Below are 23497 nucleotides of genomic sequence, written 5' to 3'. Positions count from 1 at the left end.
CAGTGCAATTGGAGGCATATTTCTTGTTTTGCCCATTCAATGAATTTAGTTGTCCATTCGGGAATCGCAGAAATTCGCGTAACGACCGACAAAATTAAAGCTTTAGTAGAATATTTTAAAAGAAGTTCTCATTCTCTGACCAAGCTACATAATACACAAACACAGATGGGTTTCCCAAAATTAAAATTAAAACAAGACGTCCCCACTCGTTGGAACTCCACATTTATAATGTTTGATCGCGTTTTAAAAACCAAACAGCCATTGATCGCGACCATAGCTTTATTAAATCTACAGGGTGAACATAATATAACAACAATCGATTGGGAAATATTAGAGAGCGCGGTTCAGTTATTGCAGATATTTAATGAAATTACGGACGAAGTAAGTTCGGAAAATTATATAACAATTTCTAAAATTATTATATTCTCGCGCTTTATGACCGATCACGTTTCAAAATTTTTGCACACAAATTACAGACCTGAAATACAATCAATGGCTCGAGTAATTTGCGCTAATATTTCAAATCGGTTTTCCAATTTAGAATCGGTAGAAATTATAGGTCAATCGATGATTTTAGATCCGCGATTTAAAAACGAAGGTTTTTCGAGCGACATTAAATTCCGGAAAATGTACCATTCTCTTGCCACTAAATTATCATTTATTCAAATTCCGAAAGCTTCGTTATCTACCGATGTTCCATCATCCACAACTTCTACTTCTAGTCTTTGGCGGGAATTCGATGCAAAAATTAAAACGTTAAACGCGAAACAGACCCCAGTATCTGCCAGTATAATTGAATTAGACAAATATTTGGCAGAACCTTTTTTAAATAGAGAAGCCAATCCGTTAGATTGGTGGAGAGAGAGGAAAGACTTATATCCCAGATTGTATGACGTTGTTTTGAAAAGATTATGCATTCCAGCCACTTCAGTTCCTTGCGAAAGGATTTTCTCTAAAGCTGGACAAATATTAGTTGACAGACGCAATAGATTAAAGTCGAGCAATGTTTCTATGATATTATTTCTGAATAAAAATTTACATTAATTAATTTCTTAAGTTCTAAGTAGCTTTAAACTTTAATCCTTCTCTAGTCTGTGATAATGCTGTGATAAAAATTATTCATTTTGTTTTGTATTGGGATATATATATATATATAGACGGCTTAGTTTTATTCATTATTAAATATTTAGTAATATAATTTCATTTCGTTAATCTTTCTTAGTTTATGTTCATTGTTATATTTTAATTTGTTTGCATGTACATATTTTAAGGTCCAACTAACATCATTGATACCTTTAACAACCTTATTTCCTTCCCATTTCATTTCCCCTCCTGGCAGGGTAACTTCAACCTCCCAGTGGTCCTGCTGGATATTAACAAAACTGCTTTGTTTTAAATCTTGTTCTTGTGTAAAGCTAATTTTATTTGATGTTGTCAATAACAATTAGATATTATATATCTTTTAAAACTGTTGCAAATTACATGTAGTTTTGTTATTAACTGATGAAGTTAAGTACTAATAAAATATTTAATAAATTGCATGATATTTGCACGAAAGCATAGGATAGGTACGGCAACTGGAATCGATGAACGAGTTTTTGGAATCGATTCCGACCCTGGAGTTGATTCAAATCCAATGATTCCACAGGCGGACTCGTATAGCCCATCACTAGTGTATATCCCCACAAAGATGACGTCAGTGTTTCCAATATAAACGTAGCAGCGTGGGGAATCCTGACAATACCGAACACAGGTCCAATCCAGTAAACATGTTTCCCTATCTTCTACTGGTGCTCGCCCCTCTGCCGCTAGTGCTTGGTAAGTTGAAACTACTCTTTCTAAGCTAAATTAAGGCAAGTTTCCTGCTTCAGAGCAAAGCATTGCAATTTTACAAGAGTTTTTAATTTATTTGCTACCGGAAATATAGTGGTTTTGTGGTTCGCTGAGTAGTTTTTTACAAAATGGCCAAAAATCGCATCTGGTCAGCAAAGTTCACAAAACCAAGAATAGCTTTTAGAGTTCAAATTTAAAATTTTGTTTCGAGGAGATACGGTTAAACGAAGAAACGGTTTTAACAATGGTTTTTTACACTTTATTGAAAGTTATTTGGAATTGAAAACATTTTTTTTCAGGAACACTCATTTAGGTGCACTCCCGGAAGTGAATTGCTTCCCGCTAGTTCTTTGATTTCGCGTGAAGTGCGGGCCTATCCTTATGTACTGTTTGGGAACATTTCATCGCTTTAAAATTTACTCTTGCCATTTAACTTCAGTTAAATTAACAGACAGACCTCATTGAAGCCACAATGCTCAAGACTGCTCTAATTCTAAATTCTAATTCAAAGGAAACTCTTCACCATAAGTAGAACTGAATGGGTTTTCACTTTTTGGAGATTCCCTCACAACTGGCCCATTTTCTCAGAACCTTGTGCAGCTGATTAGATACTCTAGGTCTATTAGATCTTTTATTTCAACAATCTATGTAAGCAATTTCTTTTGGGGACGGCAGTTCTGGAGCTGTATGGTAGATAAATTCATTTCCCTCTTGAGTGATATTTCAGTATAAAGAGCAGTTGTACAAAAGTTTAGTTTTATTAAGAAATAGATATTTTTCAAATATTTGGGGGTTGGAAAAAACTTATGAAGTAAATAAACTCTTGAGAGTCGCAGTAAGAGAAAGCAATAGGAGGTTCACTGGAGATTCTTTTACTCTCTTGATTCTGGGTATGCTATCGAAGTGGAAGTGAGCGAGCTTTTCTTTTGGATAAATTTGTCTTTAGCGTGGCCTATTTACCACCACAATCTGCAGCTTCTTGGAAACAGCGTGCTGCCCCGAGATGCTACCGGCTAGATAAACTGTGACCCCTTGCATTCTTTACCTCTTAATACCAAGATAACCCATTTTCCTTATGTTGATTGTTTATTTCTTGCTAAATGCATTAAATATTATTAATATTATTGGGCTGTTATGAGCGAGAGCTCGGGAACGGCCCATCCGGTGTGTGTAAAAAAAAAAAAAAAAAAAAATGCATTAAAAAATTTTACATTATTGTTTTCTCTAATGTGGTAAATTTGATGCAAATTTCCTGTCACTGATTTAGCAATAACGAAGGAAAAATGAGTTGCTGAAATGCCGGAGCCAGAAAATGGCTTTTTCCGAAGTAGAATTTCCTGAAAGTTTTTCTCTTAATTACTAATTAGGAACATTTCATTGTTTTCAAATTTACACATGTCATTTAACTTCAGTTAAATTAACAGACAGAGCTGCACGTTTAGGTGCAGTCGCAGTTCGTAGATCTATTTATCCAGAAGTTAGCGACAGACCTCAGTTTGTTAAGTAGATCATTAAGAAAACATTTGTAAGAACGCTGATTAATGAAAGAAACGCAGAATTAGGATAATAGATACGCCATCTGTAAGAAACTCAGAAAAACGATAAACTGCCTTTGATTTCTACTCTGTACCGGGAGTAGTAACGAAAGAAGGATAATATTCCGTAGACTTTTGACTTGAAAATAAAAAAAGGAAAATATACAAGCTGTGTGATTTATTGGAGTAAACATGCATTTATCTAAGTAGTTCACTAACTTACGAGGTCATCTGTCTCACGGTTTAAATATAAATTTAAACTACCTAATTCTCTCGATGTTATCAATTAGAGATTAAATTTTGCTTTACGTTAGTGGAGCTGTAAGTTTGAAGAAGTGATACCCGTCATCCTAAGATCGTCATAAAAAATAAAAGGATTCAGGAAAATTCCAAAAATTTTCTTTATAAATTATATATAATTCTAAACTAATTAGATCCTAATGCACTTGGAAGCAACATTTTAGGTGGTATTCGCAGTTTCCAATAGTGATTAGAAATTACTTTCTGAACTGTGATTCACACATCTTTAAATGATGGCCTTTAAAAAAGACGCAGACACCTCTCCAGAAACAATTTCTTCTTCTCCCGAGATATCATGTTGCTAGAAAACAGGATATTGGCCGTGCAGTGATGTAACAATTCTACAGTTAAGTAGCAGCAGCGTCGGCTTGGCTTTTTTATTCTGCCTTACGGCCAAGGTCGCGACACCTATCAATTTCCTGAGAACTGAGGGCATCCCTGACTCGATCACACTACTATAATCAACCGTTCAAATTTACACACGAGTAATTTTCACTTTTCTCGTCTCCTGTCGGGTCAGTTTGTGTAAATTAAGATTTCTATTCGAATTACCTTCACATCCTTGTGTAAGATATTTGCTTTAGTACTCTGGAATATTCTTGTACTAGATTCGCACGGAGGACACTGAGTTAATACTCTACATTTAAATAAAATAAGCTGAAGTGATGATTCAGGAAAAATGTGAAAGAAATTATCACTGGTAGATCGTACTTGGGCACTTTCGGTAACACCATTTTTATCTTTATACTGCATACATTCATGGCATCAAGAAGTACCCTTTCAAACTCCTAACCTTTGTGGATTCAATTCTGTGATGACCATAGGAAAAAAACCTTAGAACCCAAAAAATTCTCTTTTTACTACAATCTTGCATTAGAACATCGTTACCGAGGCAACCGTACAGTAAACAATGACATTAAGCATATTTAGTGTGTAAGGAGTGGACAAACAGGTTAGTCTGCATGTGAGACCATTATTATAATTAGAGACACAGAATACATCGTAATGATGGGCTTTCCAATGTCTCATTAAGTCAAACTCCTAATCATATTCGACGCCATACATCATTAAATATTCATCACCCAATCTCAACACTTACATTATCATGTGTTTAAATTTTGTTTTTTAGCTATCTGTGTTTAGTTCTGGAACTAACTAATGTTCATCTGATTCGCTCATGTCTCTCTTTTTTAAGAGAAACAACGCAGTTGAATTCAAAAAATATACCCTACAAGGCTTTCTATTGATTGCATTATTGTTTATTTATTTTATTTTTTAATTATTATTTAAGGCGCGTCAACAGCTGAGGTTATTAGCGCCCGGAGCTTTTTCCAGTGCACTGCCGGCCTCCGGACAGTGTTCTCTCGTTACAGACAACACTGTCCATCACCGGACAGTGAGCTGTAAGAAGCTCCTAGGAAGAGAAAATCTAAGGGTCAGCAGCATTTTTATGATTTTCTTCAACTTTTTGAGTTTTCCAAAATAATAGTGGAACTTTGAAGGTAGACGAAGTCCCAGTACCACTTCATAAAACCAGTTTTCAGAAAAGATTTCTTAACTAAAAAGATACTTCTTCTTTAGGAGCATAGTAAGTTTAAGAACGCTAAACAAAGTCGTTTAAAAAAAGTACTCTTTTTTCAAAATTGAGATTCTATCTATATTTAATTCTCTCTAATATTACATGGTGGAATACCGCAAAAATCAGTGCAGAAGAAGGGAATCTTGCCTCTTTTCTGTAAGTATCCTAAAACAAATCTGCCGAAAAGAACGTTCCAAGCACTAATATGAATAGATGATACTCTAACTACTGAAAGAACCCTTTTGCGGTCACACCCTTTTTCTTTATACTCGGAATTTCTAGTTAATAACTGACAAGATGGCAGTTTTTGTAAACTGAACTCAAGACGGAATCATAACACTTTCTGTCTGGAGAAAACTTTGTGAAAGAAATTATCAAACTGTAGCAGTTTTTCAATGTTGAAAGGTCATTTTTGCCATTGTACAAATGTTTGCTAATTATCGGTAGGAAAAATAATTTAGTTCGCCAAGAGAGTACGTGAGTGAAACAACCGGAAAGTGGAGACCCCATCGTCAGATCATCTTGAAAGGCTAGAGGTCACAAAGGTCAGTAGATAAGGACTGCGGCTTGACTAGTACGCTGAACTCCAACTGGGCAAAACCAATCTCATCTCACCTCTATAACGGCATAATTATTTAAATCGCTGGGAATTCCAGATCCAATTATACAGTATTAATAAATCATTTAAAAACCAATGCATGTCCAGATCCCCTGGGCACCAGTAAATTCTTTCACACCTTTGTGTGAGTTCTGAAATTTAAACGGTTTATGAGGATGAAATAAAATTATTTCGTAGACTAGTATCAAAATTGATTCGGTAAAGTGATATTTCCGGTTTACTGATTTTATTTAAAAGCTATTGCCAGTTACCATGGTGATACCTAAACCCAATCAAGAATTAGAACTGTCTTTTTTCCATTTTTTATTTTTAAAGTTATACTGACCACACAGAGTTAGATTGACACTATTGGTAATGTAGATATGAATCTAACTTTCAATGAGTAGTGAGTGATGTTTGTAAAACCTTTTTTTTATTCTACTTGGACAACCCAAAAAGTGTTTAATACTTAAAATGTCGAAAATCTTACTAGAAATAGGTAAAAACCCCAATTTTTAAGAGAATTAAGTTTAGAACGCAGACAACTGATGGATTCATATATACATATTTGCAGATGTAGGAAAATCTTGTCGTGGAGCTGAAGTTTTCCGGAATGTTTGCAGACTATATTACAATAACATTATTTAGGGCTTATTTTTTTGAGAACGTTTATTTAATCATCTATTTTTAGAGGTAGGGTATGTACTCCTTCCTGGGTGCAAATAGCTTTTCAATTTTAATAAAAGTCGTTGAGTCTGTTTGTGACAAAATTTCAAATAATACAGACATTGATTCCATTAATATTAGCAGAAAACCCAATATCCTTAAGTAGGAATTCTAAACGTAGGAGGGTAATGTACAATAGTTTCATTCGGTGAGACCCCCCAAAAAAATCGTTTTTCGGACTCAGGGAGACTTCAAAACTGATAGTCCCGTTAAAAATTCAATTTTATATGATAGACACGATTGCAATACTCCCTGTAGGTAGGATAAGAAAAAATTGAAATTATTTTCATTTATTTATGGTTAGAAACGAATTCTCCTATACGCAAAGTAGGAACTGCTTGGATACTTGAAGGAGAATTCCCAGGGGAGAGTCACTCATTTTGTAAGGTCGATTTGTACCCAAATACAACGTTAAACACGGATCTGAACCACCTTTAATATTACGCATTAATTGTATGACATTGTTGAGCTGATCTTGTTTTCTTTTATACTCTAGCTAGTTCCGCTTCAACTGCTCCAACAGGCATTACTCATCTACTAGTTTTATATATTGGCAAAATTTAATCGTCTGCATTTATTACCTTGACATAGTATTCTTATTTTTATAATTAGTATTAATACGACTTCTGAGAATTAGAACACACCCATATATCTCTGTTATAGTATATTTTCCAGTTAATGATGTAACTTAAGGATATACGTTCTTACATCACGACTTGCTTTGAACCTGCAAAGTGAAACTAATTGAAAAACTAGAAGGAAATAATTAGTTTAATTTGAATAGGTATAACAGTTGGGTAGGTAAAAATAGTTCATGTGACATTACAGTGTATTATGTGAGCCAGAACAGTAATCTGTCGTGTGATTTTCCGTGGAAATTTTATTAAATTTAGTCGTCAAATTCTAGATCATTGAATAATAATCCTCAATGTGAACTGCATTCAACATCTGGAATATCACACTATTAGAAAAACAGTTGGACATTCAGCCATCTTTTTATGCTGATTAAGTTCCCACGTCAAAAATTTAAAAAACAAATTAAGTGACTATGTCGTGTTCTTCTTCTTAAGGTCCGAGCACACCCGCATTAAGGATTCTTTGCCACATGTTCATAACCAATCACTATGTCTAAACAAAGAATCCAGAAATTAACCAAATTTTTTAGGTTTACATTAACAAAAACCAAGAACTTTTTTTAACAATGCTTGTGATGCTAGAACTTATCTATTGTGAGTCACACCAGACGTCCTTGAGTTACTTTAAAATTTATCTTTCATCATCTAGCATGACTTCCTTGAAACTGTTTTTTAGTTTCTCTTAAGTAGGTAAGAAAACTAGTAAACTAATGGTAAATGGTAATTAGGAAGCGAGACATTGTGACTTAAATCTGGGGCGAAATATGAGGAATGCGATAGATAAGAGGTTTTGAACAGCAGTTATCTCAAACCAATCAATGGTGCTTACTAGAGCTTGGAGTAGACAATTGATGTATTGGAATAGTTGATAACTGATCGAAATGCTTAACGAGCTGGCCATTACGAAAAATATTATTTTGATTAAACTTTTTTGTACAATAAGCAAGTGCCTTTACAATTTCAACTACTGCAAACTATAAAGTAGTTTATCGCTAAGGTTATTCGTCTTAGGTCTAGTTACCGGTGTGAATAGAAATTTGATTTGAATTGAAATTTGTGAATTTGATAGAAAGAAAAATTTCAGAACGATCTTGCAATTACGAAATAATTGCTGTAATTTATAGTAAATTTCGGGTGCTGTAATGTCTATTACAGTATCCACATCCCTAATTATCAAATATACTAAAGCAGGATGGTTATTTTTCTCATATATAGAATAAAGTAATCTATAAAAAAGCATAATTTCTTAATGATCCGTCCTTGAGTTTTTATTTCCTGCATTACGCTGCCCTTGTATTTACCCAACTCTGAGAATATCTCAGAGAGAAAACTCTGCCATTCTCTTGATCCCTTTTTCTGGTTGTTTCTCAAATAGGTGATTTGTTTTTCGGCCCTCCCTCATTCTCACACACTCTCCACTTTCTGAAATAGCTTTCTGATATTTTCCTTTGAATACAATATAAAACTATTTCCGTTTCACAGGTCAACTGGCTACTCCAATAGAGCCAGTCAGTGAACTCTGTCTCGGTTGCATCTGCGAAGCTGCTTCCAACTGTAACAGAACTCTTCAGTGCAATGGTGATGTGTGCGGAATTTTCAGAATCACCTGGGCCTACTGGGCAGATGCTAACAAACCAACATTAGATCTGGATAATGCCAGCGATCCTGGTGGTAGGTTCATGTTCAAAATCTCTTTGATGTTTGAATCTATATAATTATTCTTAATAATTTTTGGATTAATTATTTACAGCCTACGCCCGCTGCGTAAATGAACCAAAATGTGCTGCGAATACAGTTGTTTCATACATGAACCGTTTTGCTCAGGTAATTCATTGTTGTAATAAATTAAAGGAAAATTCTAGTGTTGCCCTCTAATTTTTCTTTTCTGAAATCTTGAAGTTCTAAGTGGAAACCCTTTTTTTTAACATAAGAGATGTTTAGTTCCAGTTAAATTTGATTACTGTCCACAAAAAGCTCTGTTCTCTCAATTAGGCTTCAAACCAAATAATAGACCTTACAAGTGATCAAATGAAACCCTTTGCGATTCACTAAACAATTACATTATCAACAAAGCCGTACTTTAAAGTCTCACTTCTGGTGGTCCGATATTGTGCCAACTCGGATGTTTCTGTTGATACTCATGTATATTATTCAGGTATTTGCTTCAATAAATAAATCGACACTTTGAAAGAGCCCTAAGAAGGCCACGTATCGAATTATTCTGGAAAAATATATTTCCAAATAAAAAGATTGATGATAACGCCTTCAGTACAAGGATTTAATTTTTTAAAAATCATGAGGGCCATATTTTAAAATAATGGTAAAACTCTATTGAGTAAGTTGATACTTTGTAACTTCCCGTCAACCAGTTATCTTCAAATTTGGAATTTCTATTCCGATAAATATATTAAACTCATTGAAAGACATTAATTATAATGAGTCCAACTTTTCTGTTAATGGATTATGTCCAAATCTTATTGTTATGTGAGCGAAAAATGAAATTTAATTTCAGCGATTTTTTTAATTATGATGCTCGTGCATTAAAAAAAAATAGAACTCAAAGGATCCCAAAATGAATATTTCTCGTCAAATTTTAAATTCATACATATCTCCGATTATATTAGTAATTTCTTTTTACGACGTTAGAGGAGAAAGTAAAGATACAAACGATTAAAATACTTCCATTTTTTCATCAGTAAGGGTATTAAAGAATGTCATATGGTTAGATAATTAAGCAATTTTTATTCTACATATTCATTTCATTTCATTTTCTTCTTTAAATGCATTATTGATAAAAATTCTAATCTTTGAATTGTATCTTTAAATCAGTGTAGTGTATCATTATGAACTTATAAATCATCCATCTTTCTCGTTTCTAGTCTTAGTTAACATTTATTTAAAGTAACCAATAAACTATAATGAGTAAATTTTATCACTCAAAAGATTAAATAAGAAGTTGATTTATTATACAATAATTCATGTTTAAATTCATAAACCTTATTTTATCCATTTTGAATTAAGCAAATCATTCAAATTATGATTTTTTTTTTTCATAATTTATTATCTGTTATCTATTTATGTCTGTTAAAAAACTTTTTTTTTGGCTATTTTCGAAACGAGCCCTAATTAATATATGCATTCAACAATCAGATGCTAATTGCATGCATGACAATTGAACACTTTTTCATGCATGGTTAAATGAGTTAATCTTTTCATTCCTTCAAACGAATATAGTATAAAAAATATATGATTAAAACACGTCGTAACGACGGTAAAGCATCTAATTAATTCCTTATTTAGTTCATTTTGTCAACTTATTAATGGAAGAGTATGAGTTGTAATTTAAAAAAAAAAAATACTATATTATTGTTTAAAAAAACAAGTTATTAATTTGCGCAATTGAATAAAAATAATAATGTCGTGATATAATGAATTATTATAGAATGAAAATTCATTTTAATAATCTCCAACAGTGCTCGTTTCAATATTCATTTCACATTACGCATGAAGATTTCTCTGGTCGCATTCTACGAGGAAAACTATCATGAATCGCATCAACTGAAATTGATATCGTACACAATAGTCTAGTACATACCCAACGGATTTTACCACAGTATGTTTTGCAACTGAAATTTGCTGTTATGCGCAATTCAAGATTCATTATGAACGCAGATAGTGCTTAGGTGATTTAGCATTTTATTGTTCCTAATTGTGTAAAAATTGAGAAAATTTTTGTTTAGCTTTTGTGATTTTAATTTTTTTATTGTTTGCATTGTATTTCAAGTTGGTTCCTTCTTGTAATATAAGTTTGCTCAGCGCTTAATAGTAAAGTGAACTTCTTAATAAAATCATAATTAGACGAAATCTGATTGTAATGTTGAACAGACTCGTAGAAACAATAAAGATGGATGGATTAATTCTTATTAAAGTAAGAACTTATCAATCAATAATGAATTCCAACAAAACTGCTGAAAAGGAAACAAATTATAGAAGACAGGAAAATATGAAAGATGAACCTTAAGTCAGTTCTTTTTTTATTTAATCATTTATGAAATCAATTAAGATTATACTTTCCTGTTGCTATTGTCCAAGGATTGCAACATGGATGGAGTGGTGAATTGTTGGGATTATGCAGCCATTCATCATCTTGGAGGCTACGGATGTCAAGGACAATTAGACTATCCATACTATACGAAATTTGCCAACTGTCAACAGTGGGTGCAGTCCCAATTGTCTCAGTCAAGTGGTCGTGGCATCACCAGTGATCAGTTTGAATTGTTCGCCTGATTTGTGAAGACTGCGCTCAATTTTACTCTAAGTCAACGAATCCGTCCATTCATTTTTTTTTTTGTCTTTATTTAATTTGACTATTTAATTTTTTACTTTTGTACTGATGAGATAAATACATTATTAATGTAATAATCTTCTGAAGTTTGTATCGCCTATTTCTAAATTTAATTGTAATAGATCTTTAAAAAACAAAATTTCACCAAGCTAAATTGTTTAAAATAAGTTCATAAATAATTAAATCTGACGAGAAAACGGTACGATATTTTCTTACTGCTTTTTACGAAATTCAATTAAAAACTTAAAATTTGTACAAAAAAAATCGCTAAACAAAACAATTTCTTGAGTAAAGTCTTTGAGTCAAAATCGATAATATCGACTTCCTGGCTAATCCTTAATCTGATGAAAACAAAAAATAATAAAATAAAATATATATGTATATTTTAAAAAAATCTGAGATCTGGCTTTGCAGACCAAACTGCGAACTTATTAGCGTCTGTCATTGCTATACAATGTACCATCATTTCATCATAATTCTTACTAATTAACTAACTAAAGCTCTATCCACAGCAGAACTAAATTATGATTATATGAAAGAAACTTATGAAGTCAGTTTCATTCATCTCTATACGAAACATTCAAAACTTGATTAACTAGAACTCAACTTTTGATCATTTTTGTAATGTAATTGTTTATGTCAAAGGATTGCAATAATGACGGCTTAGTGAATTGTTGGGATTACGCAAGGATACACAAACTTGGTGGGTACGGCTGTAAGGCACCACTTAATGCTGACTTTGACGCCAAGTTTACCAACTGCCAGAGACAAGTTGAGGCCATGTTTTCTGGTGCAGGCAAAATTGAAGCACGTTCTGGTGGCGAAAATCAAAACTGAGGAAGAAAAATAATTTTGTTCATCACTAATTTTCTTTTTGCTGTAACTTTGGAAAATGTACATTATCTGTTAATAATAAAATATTTATTTTTCTACGGCTTTCTATTATCAAAAATATATTTTTCAAATTTAGTTGATACTTTATATGTCTTGTTCAATCAAGGAGAGTAAGTTATAAATGAGACGTAAACTATGCCGTTAATGTTTTGTTTAATTAGTGTACTAATCAAAATTAAGGAGCACTACTCAAGGTCTGACTTTATCATTTTACTAATTTATTTACTATAATTACTCTCTTCTTTAAATTTTATATGGCTTTCAAGCAGACGACACACCTGCCAAAGTCTTGAGATGGCTTCTCAAAATTAAACCATCAGAAAACACTTGCACTACAATCGGTGCCTTCAATTGGGCAGATGGCATACCCGTTATAGATAATGTTAATCAGGTTATAGCCGAAGGGAAAAGTAAAACGTTATTTCAGCAAGTCTACAAACTACGCTGCTGTTATGTGGTGCTCTCTAAAAACTTTTTGATCATTTTTTATACATTCAATTTTTCCAACGTACCTGAAGTCGCAATTATTTTGCCTTAGCCTACTGCTAAATAAAATTGAGGCTAAATAAATTGATCTAGTTTAAAACAATTGTATTACAGAAAAAAAGTACAATAAATGCAATCAATATTTGTAAAATTTATAACAATAAGTCAGCAAAATGGATTGCCATCATAGTATGAACGGAAAAGATAACAGAAAACATAATAATGTTGTCGTAAATCTGGAAATAAATATTGTTAAATTAGTTAAAACAAAGACTTAAGATAAAAAATTTATAAGAAATGTACAATTTTGTTTACATTAACTGAATTAACATATGATCATCAACAACAAAAAGTACTATTGAAGAAATAAATTAAAACTAAAAAAAGTCGGTGTTAAAGTAAAATAATAATACTTTATTGGAAATACTAGAAATAAAAATTAAAAACAGCACCAAAAGAATTTAGAAATATGTCGCCAGGGTATTTTGTGCCACTGGTAAAACGTGAATTTCTAGCAAAAATTCGTGAATACTTTAATTTATAACAAAACAATAACTTTAAAATTTTTATAACCCTATGAATGACAGATCACTTTAGAGGTGAGTTCCACAACAAATTCAGTCCACTTTTTACTTAAATCGAGATGGCAAAATTGCCTGAAAAAGTTTTTCGCCAAGATAGAATTTTATCTTAAAAAAAGGAGACAAATTCTTGCTTTATTCCTCTTCTTTCTTGTGATACACAAACCTAGTTAGACTTCACGTTTTCTGAAAAACACGTATTCATTTACAACTACAAGTTTGCAACTCACCTCTTAATTTGTCCTTTGTTTTATCACAGGCCCCCCCTCTCAAAACGAAAAGTTTTTTGGAGAAAAAAATAAAATAAATAATAAAATCACCAGACCTACAATATGAACTTGTAGAGTTCTACATACTTTCTATTTGACTTTAGGTATAATACTTTTCGTTTCCAAATAATACTAATGATTAGAGTTTTAAGTAGTATACAACGTCAGACTAGTGGGCGCCTACTTGAAATGAAATTATAATTAAATAAAATTAAAAAAAAAAAAAGAAATATTCTTTAGTGGGCAAGATGAAACCCTGATTCAATGGCTGAGGTATGGTCATAGGACTCATCAGTTGGTGGCCAAGGGTAGCAGACAGGTAGCGGGCTGTCGTAGTAGTAGTCGTACATGTTACTCTTCACGAAGGCCATTTTGTCCACCGGCTCAGGATATGTGGACGCCATACCTGAAATAATATTTTAGGCTGTTATTTATACTTATAAATTTCACTTACACAACATAAAGAACATAAATACAAATTTTTCACAATATGATGTTAATTTGTGATTTATTGTAAAAGAGCGAGAAACGAGTGTGGAGTGGACTTCTCTTCAAGTCCAAGCTGAGAGTCCCTTCAATATTTTTTGTAAATAGAAAACATTGCTTTTATTAGTCTTGCTACCTATGTTTCAGCATACAAATATATCTTTGTTTACGAACGGAGCCTTGCACTTTCACAGCCTTGAGAACTTGCATGTTTAATGATATGCAAAAGTCGTGAAAAATAAAGAAAATACAGCACAGCTGCTTTCTATACAACAGTTCAAAATTAGATCACTGTTTACATGAACTTTTTAGCGCAAATATGCATATAGTCGCTTCCACTCCTCTGGTTTAATCTTGGACAGCATACATAGATGTTACAAAAAAAAAATTAAAAAACACACAAATCAATAAATACCCTTGCTGTAGGCATAATTCGCAATCTGTACTGCTATATCAACTGAACAATCTCTAATTTTTTTCAGAGGCGGATACAAGCTTCCTTTATGCAGATCGTCTTCCATTACATGATCCGCAACGCACTGCAAAATTTAATTATTAAAAATATTACTAAGGTTTTAGACAAAATCAGTAATTAAAACTGTCATTTACTGAATAGATTTTTAAATTTTCGTGATTTTTCTCGAAAACTTATCCAAAAAAAAAGGTTTTGTACACTCAGTATGCTAATTGTACAAATCTAAAATTTTTATCTGAAACATTTTCTGGAAAAATCCATTTAAGGGCACTTAATGAAAAGAGTATTGTAAATTGCTATTTTCGTGCAATGTACGGATAGACTACCAGATGTTGAAGACAGTTTACTCTACTAACTGAGGAAAAGAAGGGTGTTGACACCAGGGAGTGATAAGACACAGCTGAGTGCTTCCCAAGGATTAGAGATAACCAAATCAGGTTATCAGCTTCGCTCTACCTGGGTCTTCCTTGGAAAAACTGATAAGTCAGAGAGCTGAAGGAAAATATATTCTGCCTAAATTCCTCCTTTCTTTTAATTTGGGAGAGTGTTCTTCACCCATGATAGGAGGGTTGCGTTAGCACGGGGAGATGAGTGGTGAATGAGTTTCGGAATGTCAATAATCTGAGGACTAGAATTTTCCTTGGAAATACGAACTTCTTTATTGTTCTACGAGAATAATTGAAACATTATAAGGTATATTATAAAATAAAATATAACGACTCACCTGAGCAGCGAGAAGAAATATTTCGTCGTTGATATGATGCATGCCGGTGACAATCACTCCAAGAGCTACGCCAGGGAAGATATATGCATTATTACCCTGGCCAGGTTTGTACGTAACTCCTCCATATGTGACGGGTGGAAATGGTGACCCGGATGCAAAAATACATTTTCCCTAAGTAATAATGAACAATAATAAAGTATATTTTGTTTAAAAGGGACTTTTTTATTTAATTAAGTTTCTCGGATAATAAATTACCTTTGTATGTGTATAAGCTTCTTCGGCTGTACATTCTGCTTTGCTTGTTGGATTACTCAGAGCAAATATTACCGGTCTTTCTGCATTATTTGCCATTTCGCTGAGAACTTCTGGGGTAAAAGCTTTACTCGCAGCCGAAGCACCTTTAAAACAAAAACATATACTTTAAAAACTCACAGAGTATTGGAAAAAATAGTTCTGTACGGACTGATATTCTATCTAAAAGAATACATATACTCGTATTTCAAAACATTTTGCACATTTTTAACACAGAACTTAGATTCGTATAATTTCCCGAAGCAACAATTTTGAGAAGTGAGTGCGTAACTTCACCCCTTTCTAATAAACTCGCTTAAATAAGCTAATATCAAAAGCACAAAGCACTGAAATCATTTTCAAAATAGTTGGTAAATAAATATAAATTATATTTAGTACAGTGGCAGCTCCGGTCATCTTTTAATTATCTGTATTTAATGCCAATCAATGTTATGTAGGTGATTTAAATTATGCTGAACGTCACGTTGCAATTGTAGGTTACAATATAATGAATGACAAACCTGCCTCCTTACCAAAATAAACCCTTAGGAGCTCTGTGAATTGGGTATGGACTGACCCAAGCAATTTAAACTCCTCCCCCAATCTCCTTAAGCTGAGAAATAGAAGTTAAAGACCTATATTAAACCTATTTGTAAGAAAGACGAAAACAAAACAAACGTACGACAGAAATATAAGTCGAAATATCAACAAAAAACTTATTAATCTACCTCTTATGATGGATGAAAATTCTAAACAGGTCACTTTTTACAGTTCAATTTTGAAAGACGCTACTTTTTCATAAAATAGTAAATAGTAAATAATTACCAATAAGAATGGTTGGTTTCACTTCTTTAACAAGATCTAGTAGATTCTTGACTACGGCATGCTCTTTGGCATAAAGAGCCTTATGTCCTGCAAAATGAAGAACACACCTATGTAAATAAAACTTTTATAGTAATTGTAATACAATAAATTTAACAATTTTACCATCCAGTCTCCCTTCAGGTCTGCCTTTGGCCAAGAGCCCGTCAATATCCATCATCCAAATTTTCTCTCTAGCTTCATTTACACTGGTTCCTTCAGTTTGCATCGCTTTTACACATAAGTTTGCAATACCTAATGCAGCCTTTAAAATTATAACAATATTGAATGTTAATTGAAATATTCTTTTTCGTTTTTCTTTTCTCGTTATTGCAAATATAATTTACCTCTCCAGCTCCCAGAAACAGGAATTTATTTTCCGAGATCTTTTTCTTCGTTATTCGTCGAGCAGCTAGAAGTCCTGCCACGGCCACGGAGGCTGTACCTTCAATGTCATCATTGAAGGTACAGTATTTGTCTCTGTATTTGTCTAAAAATCTAAAGGCGTTGTGGTTGCCAAAGTCCTCAAACTGCAATTTAAAATAATTTCTTATTAGAAAAAGAACTTATTACTTATATTTAAAAAAAATCCGGTGTAAACTCCCTCACGACATTGCAATGTAGTGATTGATATTTATCTCTAAATGAATTTGTTTTAAATTTAGATGTCTTGAATATTTAGTACTGCGGAATGCGTAGGGTAGTTGATAAAAAGAAACTCAATTCTATATATTATAGTGCCTGATTTAGCTATTAACAAATATTTGTTTAGGATAAACAATTAAATAAAAAAAAGCTATTGGTTTGTTTAAAGAGACAAATGAGCGGTTCTAATGAAACTATCATGACATCTGCAATTTTGGGCAAGCAATTTCTTTCTATCTAAAATGACGTTTCTCATTCCAACTAAACAGTTGTACTTATGACATGCACTGAGTTTGAAATGACACTACGGAGGGAGGTGTGTAAAATCTTCCACCTAGCAATACTGAAGTTAATTTACACAGAAGTAAGGACATACTAAGAGGTGCCTACCTGATAATTACAGAGCAAGTTTAAGAAAAATAGATTTTCAAGAGAACAGCGAAAATTTGAAAAAAAAAAAGAAGCGCTCTTGGGAAATTCTTGCTAACCTTCGAATAATTTTCTGCACACTATGAATTTTAACAATATATTTAATTCTATGGTTAACTTTATCCGCCAAAGCTTACTTACGACCGGTTTTGAATTTTAACCAACCAACAGAGGTCGATTTATCATTTTGGTTGAGAAGAGTACCATATGGTTCTCAAAATTTGCACTTCCGGCCGCAATTCGATTTGGAAAATCTGACACGATGAGAAAACATTCGACAACGGAAAAAGTCAGAATAGATAATTACAAATTAAATTACCTGTATAAGGGTATTTTGGCCGTATCTTTTAACAACAGCTTGCATAAATTCATCGATCAGTTCATCATACTGAGGACCGAACACCCTCTTCTGTCTCAGTCCAATATATAGGGGGTCGTGCAGTAATTTCTATAAAATATCAGTACGGTTTTATAAAAACAACTTAATGGTAAAAACAACTTAATTTTGATTCAAACACGGGCAAAAAATTGTCTTGCCTCATTGTTAGTGCCCACATCGATGGTTATAGGAAGGCACTGATGAGGTTTAATTCCTGCTAGAGCGGTGTATAATGCTAGCTTACCAACGGGTATTCCCATTCCGCAGGCACCCAAATCACCCAGACCGAGAATCCTTTCCCCATCGGTGACCACAATAGCTCTTACGTCCGGTTCAGGCCTGAAATCATAGAAATTGGATGTTAATCTTTATGAGAGCGAAGCCAAAATAAAACTATTTCTTAAATTTGAAAATTAAGACTAAATTGATTAAATTCAAATAATTGTTATGATAAAAACTAAATCCTTTAAATAATCAAGGAGAATAAGTATTGATGTTATATCATAGATGTTTTAAGGTTTCGGCAAAAAGCGCGATCTGTCGCAGATATTCTATTCTATTACTGTGACAGGCAATCCAACAGTGAAATCGGTGAAATTTGCATGAAAAAATAGACTTCTAAATGAAAGAGTGGACAAAACAGCGTAAATCTTCCTAATAGAATAAAAATGAGACATAAGAAAGAGCTGTAAAGAAATTAATGTTACCAAAAAGAATGCACCAACGAATATTAAAACTATCCGGTACGATAAAGGCTATGGCCAAAAACTGCACAAAAAAACGAACTGTTAAAAATATCAACTGTGAAAATGTTTTCCCTTTTTTCCAAAAGATCACACGTAAAAACTCTTTTTGTTAAATTTTTTTCATACCATTTTTATTTCTCGAGTAAGGAGGAAAACAAATTGCGGATTGTCAGTAACAATTTTATATCATTCTATTTCTTTAATTTGCCTAGTTTTTCTTTAAGCGCGTCAACATCTGAGGTTTGCCAGATGGAACACACCTTAGAGTACATTCTTATCTATCTGAACATTTCGAGTTCAGCTTAACTTAAGGTAGACATGAAATACAAGAATATATAAAATTATATACCAAAAATAATTAGTTAATATAATTAACATTTTTTTGTAAGTAAGTCACTCAGTTTATACGAATTTTAGTAGAGTATTATTCTTTTGAGGCTATTTTATGAGTGCTAAATAAAAATTTACAAAATCAACAAACTCTAAAGAGAGGAAAGGAAAGGATTTTGAGGTTGTTAGGGAGAAGACAGTACCAGTTTTTAAGAATGTCGTAGCAATGCCCCTTGTCGTGTATGGTGATGAACAGACCCCTAGGTCTTCTATACATAAGACCAAACTTCTGGCAGGCTAGACCCACTGTAGGTGTGTACACAATGGGCATCAGCTCCTCAACGTTTTCAGATAGTAAACGGAAATATAGACGCTCGTTACGATCCTAATAACAATAGTGACACTTACACTCAATGTTTTGTTATTGTTTCTAAGTTATTAAAAAGAAAAATAAATTAGTGAAAATAGAAAACTCAAGCTAAGTGGCACTATGTTTATAGTAAATTGTGTGTATGGACTATTGCCATAATACAGTAGCAGTGTTTTATAGAAGCAATAACTACGAATTAAAATCTAAAAGATAATTACAACTACCTATTAGACATTTAATTGGTCAAATATAGAGATATTTTAACTTGTCAAAAATATATAATAACTAATCAGGTATCCCTTGCTTACCGAGAGCAAGTTAGGTGAAAGGGTCCCTGCTCATGTCACCTTATTTGGTACTTACACGTTAAACCCCGCTTGAAAAAGTTTTTACTTTTACTGTTCCTTGTTTTTGTACGAATATTTATAAACACAGAAATTGATTAAATCATTAAAGAAACGTTTCTTAACCAATAAGTGAGAGATGATTTTACCCAGAAAGCCTCGCAAAACTTTGGGAAACCCTAGATTGATTATCTTTTCCATCGGTTTTGTAATATATTTTTTCCCTTTATTCGTGGTTTCTTTTCTTGGAAAGAGGTTAGTCAACTAAAACTTGTTTTTCTGAGCTAAATATTTTGCATCTATGAGAAATTGAAAAAAATTTAGCGAAATATTTTCAATTTATTATTAAAGCAGCTCTTAAATGATAGAGAGAAATTATTATTTCTGACTTCTGGGGTGTGCTCAATTTGTGAAACAGCTATTAATTTGGAAAATGCGGAAAGCGATTTAAACAGATGTGTAAATTGAACATTACAACGTACAACTAAGATGATCAATGTCAAGAAAGTAATAAGCATACGGAAATGAAGTCCGAATTCATAAGCATTATAGAAGGAGAATTGGGCCGGGGCTTGATTGTCAGTCCGACTATAACACACTAATTGTGTGAAGTTTTATTGTACTGTTTAACAAAAAACATAAGAATTTTTCATTATAATGTTCAAACAGTTAGTAAATAATTTTTTAATACATTAAATTCCATAAACGCTTACTTACGGCTGAATAAAAAGTATCTTTGTACTTCTTATCGTCACTTATTCTAAGAATTTGTGTGAATAATAAAAAAAAAGTTTCGAATTTCATTATAATATACTAAGAACTGGTTGATAATTTAGTACCAGACCAATGTTTCCGATACAAACATTTAGTATAAAATAAAGCTAAAAACTTTTTAGTATTGTCCCCGTCCTAAATAACAATATATTAAACGACAGCTGTTATCTATAAAATTGATTATATTTTTAAAACGATTTTGATAAATGTAGCGTAATCAAGGGATACCTGTGCAATTCATTTAGACATGAGGAGATTATCACGATAAACTATTTAAAGTATTCTTAACTAAATCAAACTTACGCACACCAAATACTACAGTAAAGACAACAGAAAAAAAACTTGTTAAATTCTGATGTTCTACTCACGTGAAGTTCCGCCAAATATAAATATCTATTCAAATCTTCTTGATATTTCATTACACTGTATTTACAAACAGCTATTTGCTGTTCTTGCGTTTTAAATCTCGGTGGCATAAGACCATGTATTCCCAGAGCTTGTCTTTCCTGAAGCGTGAAAGCTAAACCCTAGAGAAAAGTATTTTAAAATAAATTTTAGTTAAAAACAAAAATTCTGATCTACAATTCTTACACTGCAGCAATTTGTATTACTGAATTATTTTAAAATCAAAACTTTTGTATTCAAATTTCAAAGTTTTGGTTAGCCTCTGCAAAAATAAACTACAAGAGACATCATCGAATTTCCGTTTCATTCAGGTTGAAACAACTTTTGTTTTGAAATTTTCTTGACTATTGCTCCAACAATGTTCTCTAAACTTTGTATACACATTACATGAACATAATACAGATTTCATTGTAATGATTTTAATTTTTTTAAAAATGTAAAATTTTCCTTACTCATACACAAAACAAGTTTACAAAATTACTTTGTTTAAACGAGAATCTCTCAGGTGGTCAATACCCTGTATCATTGCAGGGCAGATAATATCTCCAGTAGCTTCATGGTAGTGTCTCTGTAAGTGAAGTTCAGGTCCAGCAGATAGAAATCCCTGTCTCAATAAGTCAGGAATAGCAGAACGTCTGAGATTTCGAGCACAGCATCCTCCGAGCCTACATAAAATTATCAGTATTTTTGTTGTAATTTGTACTTATTTCCCTTTTTCTGTAAGTGAAGTAAAACGGTTTAATTTAAGTTTATAAACGTTATTCAGAGTTTTAATCTTTCTAACTGAAAGATAAATTTACATGTACATATTTGATATTTAACGGGTGTCTATTCGAAACAGGAACATTTTGAAACTGTCAGAGACAGTGTGCACCGGTACCTACGGTTACAAGAAACCAAAGGACAGAAAAATAGTTATATTTCCTGAAAAACAAGTGCAATTGAAGCGTGTAGGGCATTGATAGCAGATCAGAACTTGTAATGAAGGGCTTAAGTATTCAGAATCCTTGATAGGCCTAAATCATACTGCCAGAGCAGTAGAAGAACTGAGAAAGAAAGAAATATTGGCTCTGACCCTTCAGTCGGAAGCATCTCGTATAGAAGTGTTTCGGTAACTTTTAAGAAGTGGCACAGACATTTCAAGTCTTGGTCTCTAGAGGTCATTCTTCCGCAAATTATATATTCGCCAAGAGAAAAGAAACAAGGTAGATTATTGTCACGCTTATTGCATCCCAATTGACCATTAACGTTAAGAGGTTTGAAACCCTTCGCTTCCCAAAGCAACAAAGCGTTTTCATTCTTAGGAAAACGCACAATATGAGTAAAAAAAAAAGGCGGACTGGAGGATGAAATTTCTGGGCAAATATTTGTATTTAGCCTGTTCATTATGTATTTAGCAACACTTAAAATTCGGCTGAACCGGAGAAAGAAGGGTAACTGCATCGCTTAGAAAAAACGAAAAATATGATTACGCCCTTGAAGAAGCAAAAAAAAAAACTGCAATGCTTTAGATGTAACTGTTACTAAGAATGATAGAATTGACAACTAAACCAAAATTATTTGCACGACTCATCGAATTTTCTAAATATTTTTACTTACTGTACTGTCTTCGGTATTACTGCAATCATATTCTAGGTTAATATAAGTTCACAAATTCTAAATAAAGCACTAGGAATAGTGCCAATATCTATGCAGAAGTATTGGCCAGTTAGGTTCTGTGTAGGTTCTATTTTGCTACTGTTTTACCAGCTGACCGGTTGGAATCTAGAAACTCAGCTACCGCTATCTGTCTTTTCAATTTCAATGTAGCTATTCCATTTGAATTTAAATAAGCACTTAATTATATTTGTTTTCAACTCTATTCCAATATGTTAAAAAGTAAAATTCAACAATGTAACTTCTTTGTAAAAGGATATTAAATTGCGCAAACTTTTTTACTGTGATACTTGTCTACAATGAAGGGTCATCAGATATCAATCAATAAAACGATAGCTATGTACTAAACTTGCTGGGAATGCTACGAAATGAATGTCAGTCTCCTAATTGAAATGTTAGGATCTCTAATACCATACTCTTTGCGCAAATGCGTCAGTGTATTGTCCAAGCTTGGGAAATATGACGCACATGCGCGTCATTCGTAACGGTCATCAAAATCCTTTTCTTGGGTGGCCAGGTCTGATATGAGGCCAGTGAGCGGAGCTGAGCGATCGTATTCGCTTCAGACACTCTTTTGTCATGTTATGTGTTTAGTTTCGTTTAATTCAATAAATTTTTCTTTTATTTTTCTCTAAAAGTATGGAAGTTTCTAATGATAAAGAAGACTTTGGTCCTTCGAGTGCCAAGTTACCATGTTTAACGCTGTCATCATCATCTGAAGGCATTAAAGACGTTGTACCGCAAGACTTGTTACAAATTTATGAAGATATTCAATCGGATAGTGACAGTGAACACGTGGTG

The 23497-nt window shown here is 32.9% G+C and overlaps 2 protein-coding genes across 3 annotated transcripts; one reads left to right on the top strand and one right to left on the bottom strand.

Annotated features, from left to right (window-relative positions):
- The first annotated feature begins 1662 nt into the window (after positions 1-1662).
- Positions 1663-12483, top strand: LOC141451876 (lysozyme 2-like). Of its 2 annotated transcripts, none has more exons than XM_074123630.1 (4): positions 1663-1818; positions 8689-8877; positions 8957-9030; positions 12197-12483. In XM_074123630.1, the coding sequence occupies exons 1-4, from the start codon at positions 1770-1772 to the stop codon at positions 12386-12388; spliced, it is 504 nt and encodes a 167-aa protein (XP_073979731.1). In that variant the 5' UTR covers positions 1663-1769; the 3' UTR covers positions 12389-12483. The 2 variants fall into 2 exon arrangements, with proteins under 2 accessions (XP_073979731.1, XP_073979730.1); XM_074123629.1 differs by lacking the exon at positions 12197-12483 and adding an exon at positions 11299-11823.
- A 1384-nt stretch (positions 12484-13867) lies between these two features.
- Men-b (NADP-dependent malic enzyme b, mitochondrial) lies at positions 13868-22799 on the bottom strand. Its single transcript, XM_074123627.1, has 13 exons — positions 22640-22799; positions 21522-21705; positions 21004-21162; positions 19351-19532; positions 18230-18410; positions 18012-18140; positions 16966-17148; positions 16745-16883; positions 16583-16669; positions 15722-15864; positions 15467-15637; positions 14683-14806; positions 13868-14187 (listed from the first exon to the last, which is right to left on the bottom strand). The coding sequence occupies exons 1-13, from the start codon at positions 22666-22668 to the stop codon at positions 14018-14020; spliced, it is 1881 nt and encodes a 626-aa protein (XP_073979728.1). The 5' UTR covers positions 22669-22799; the 3' UTR covers positions 13868-14017.
- Positions 22800-23497: the final 698 nt, after the last annotated feature.

Source organism: Rhodnius prolixus, unplaced genomic scaffold (genome assembly GCF_049639745.1).
Source record: "Rhodnius prolixus isolate KJV_2025 unplaced genomic scaffold, Rpr scaffold_14, whole genome shotgun sequence".
Taxonomy (NCBI): Eukaryota; Metazoa; Arthropoda; class Insecta; order Hemiptera; family Reduviidae; genus Rhodnius; species Rhodnius prolixus.
This window is presented reverse-complemented; position numbering and strand designations above follow the sequence as displayed.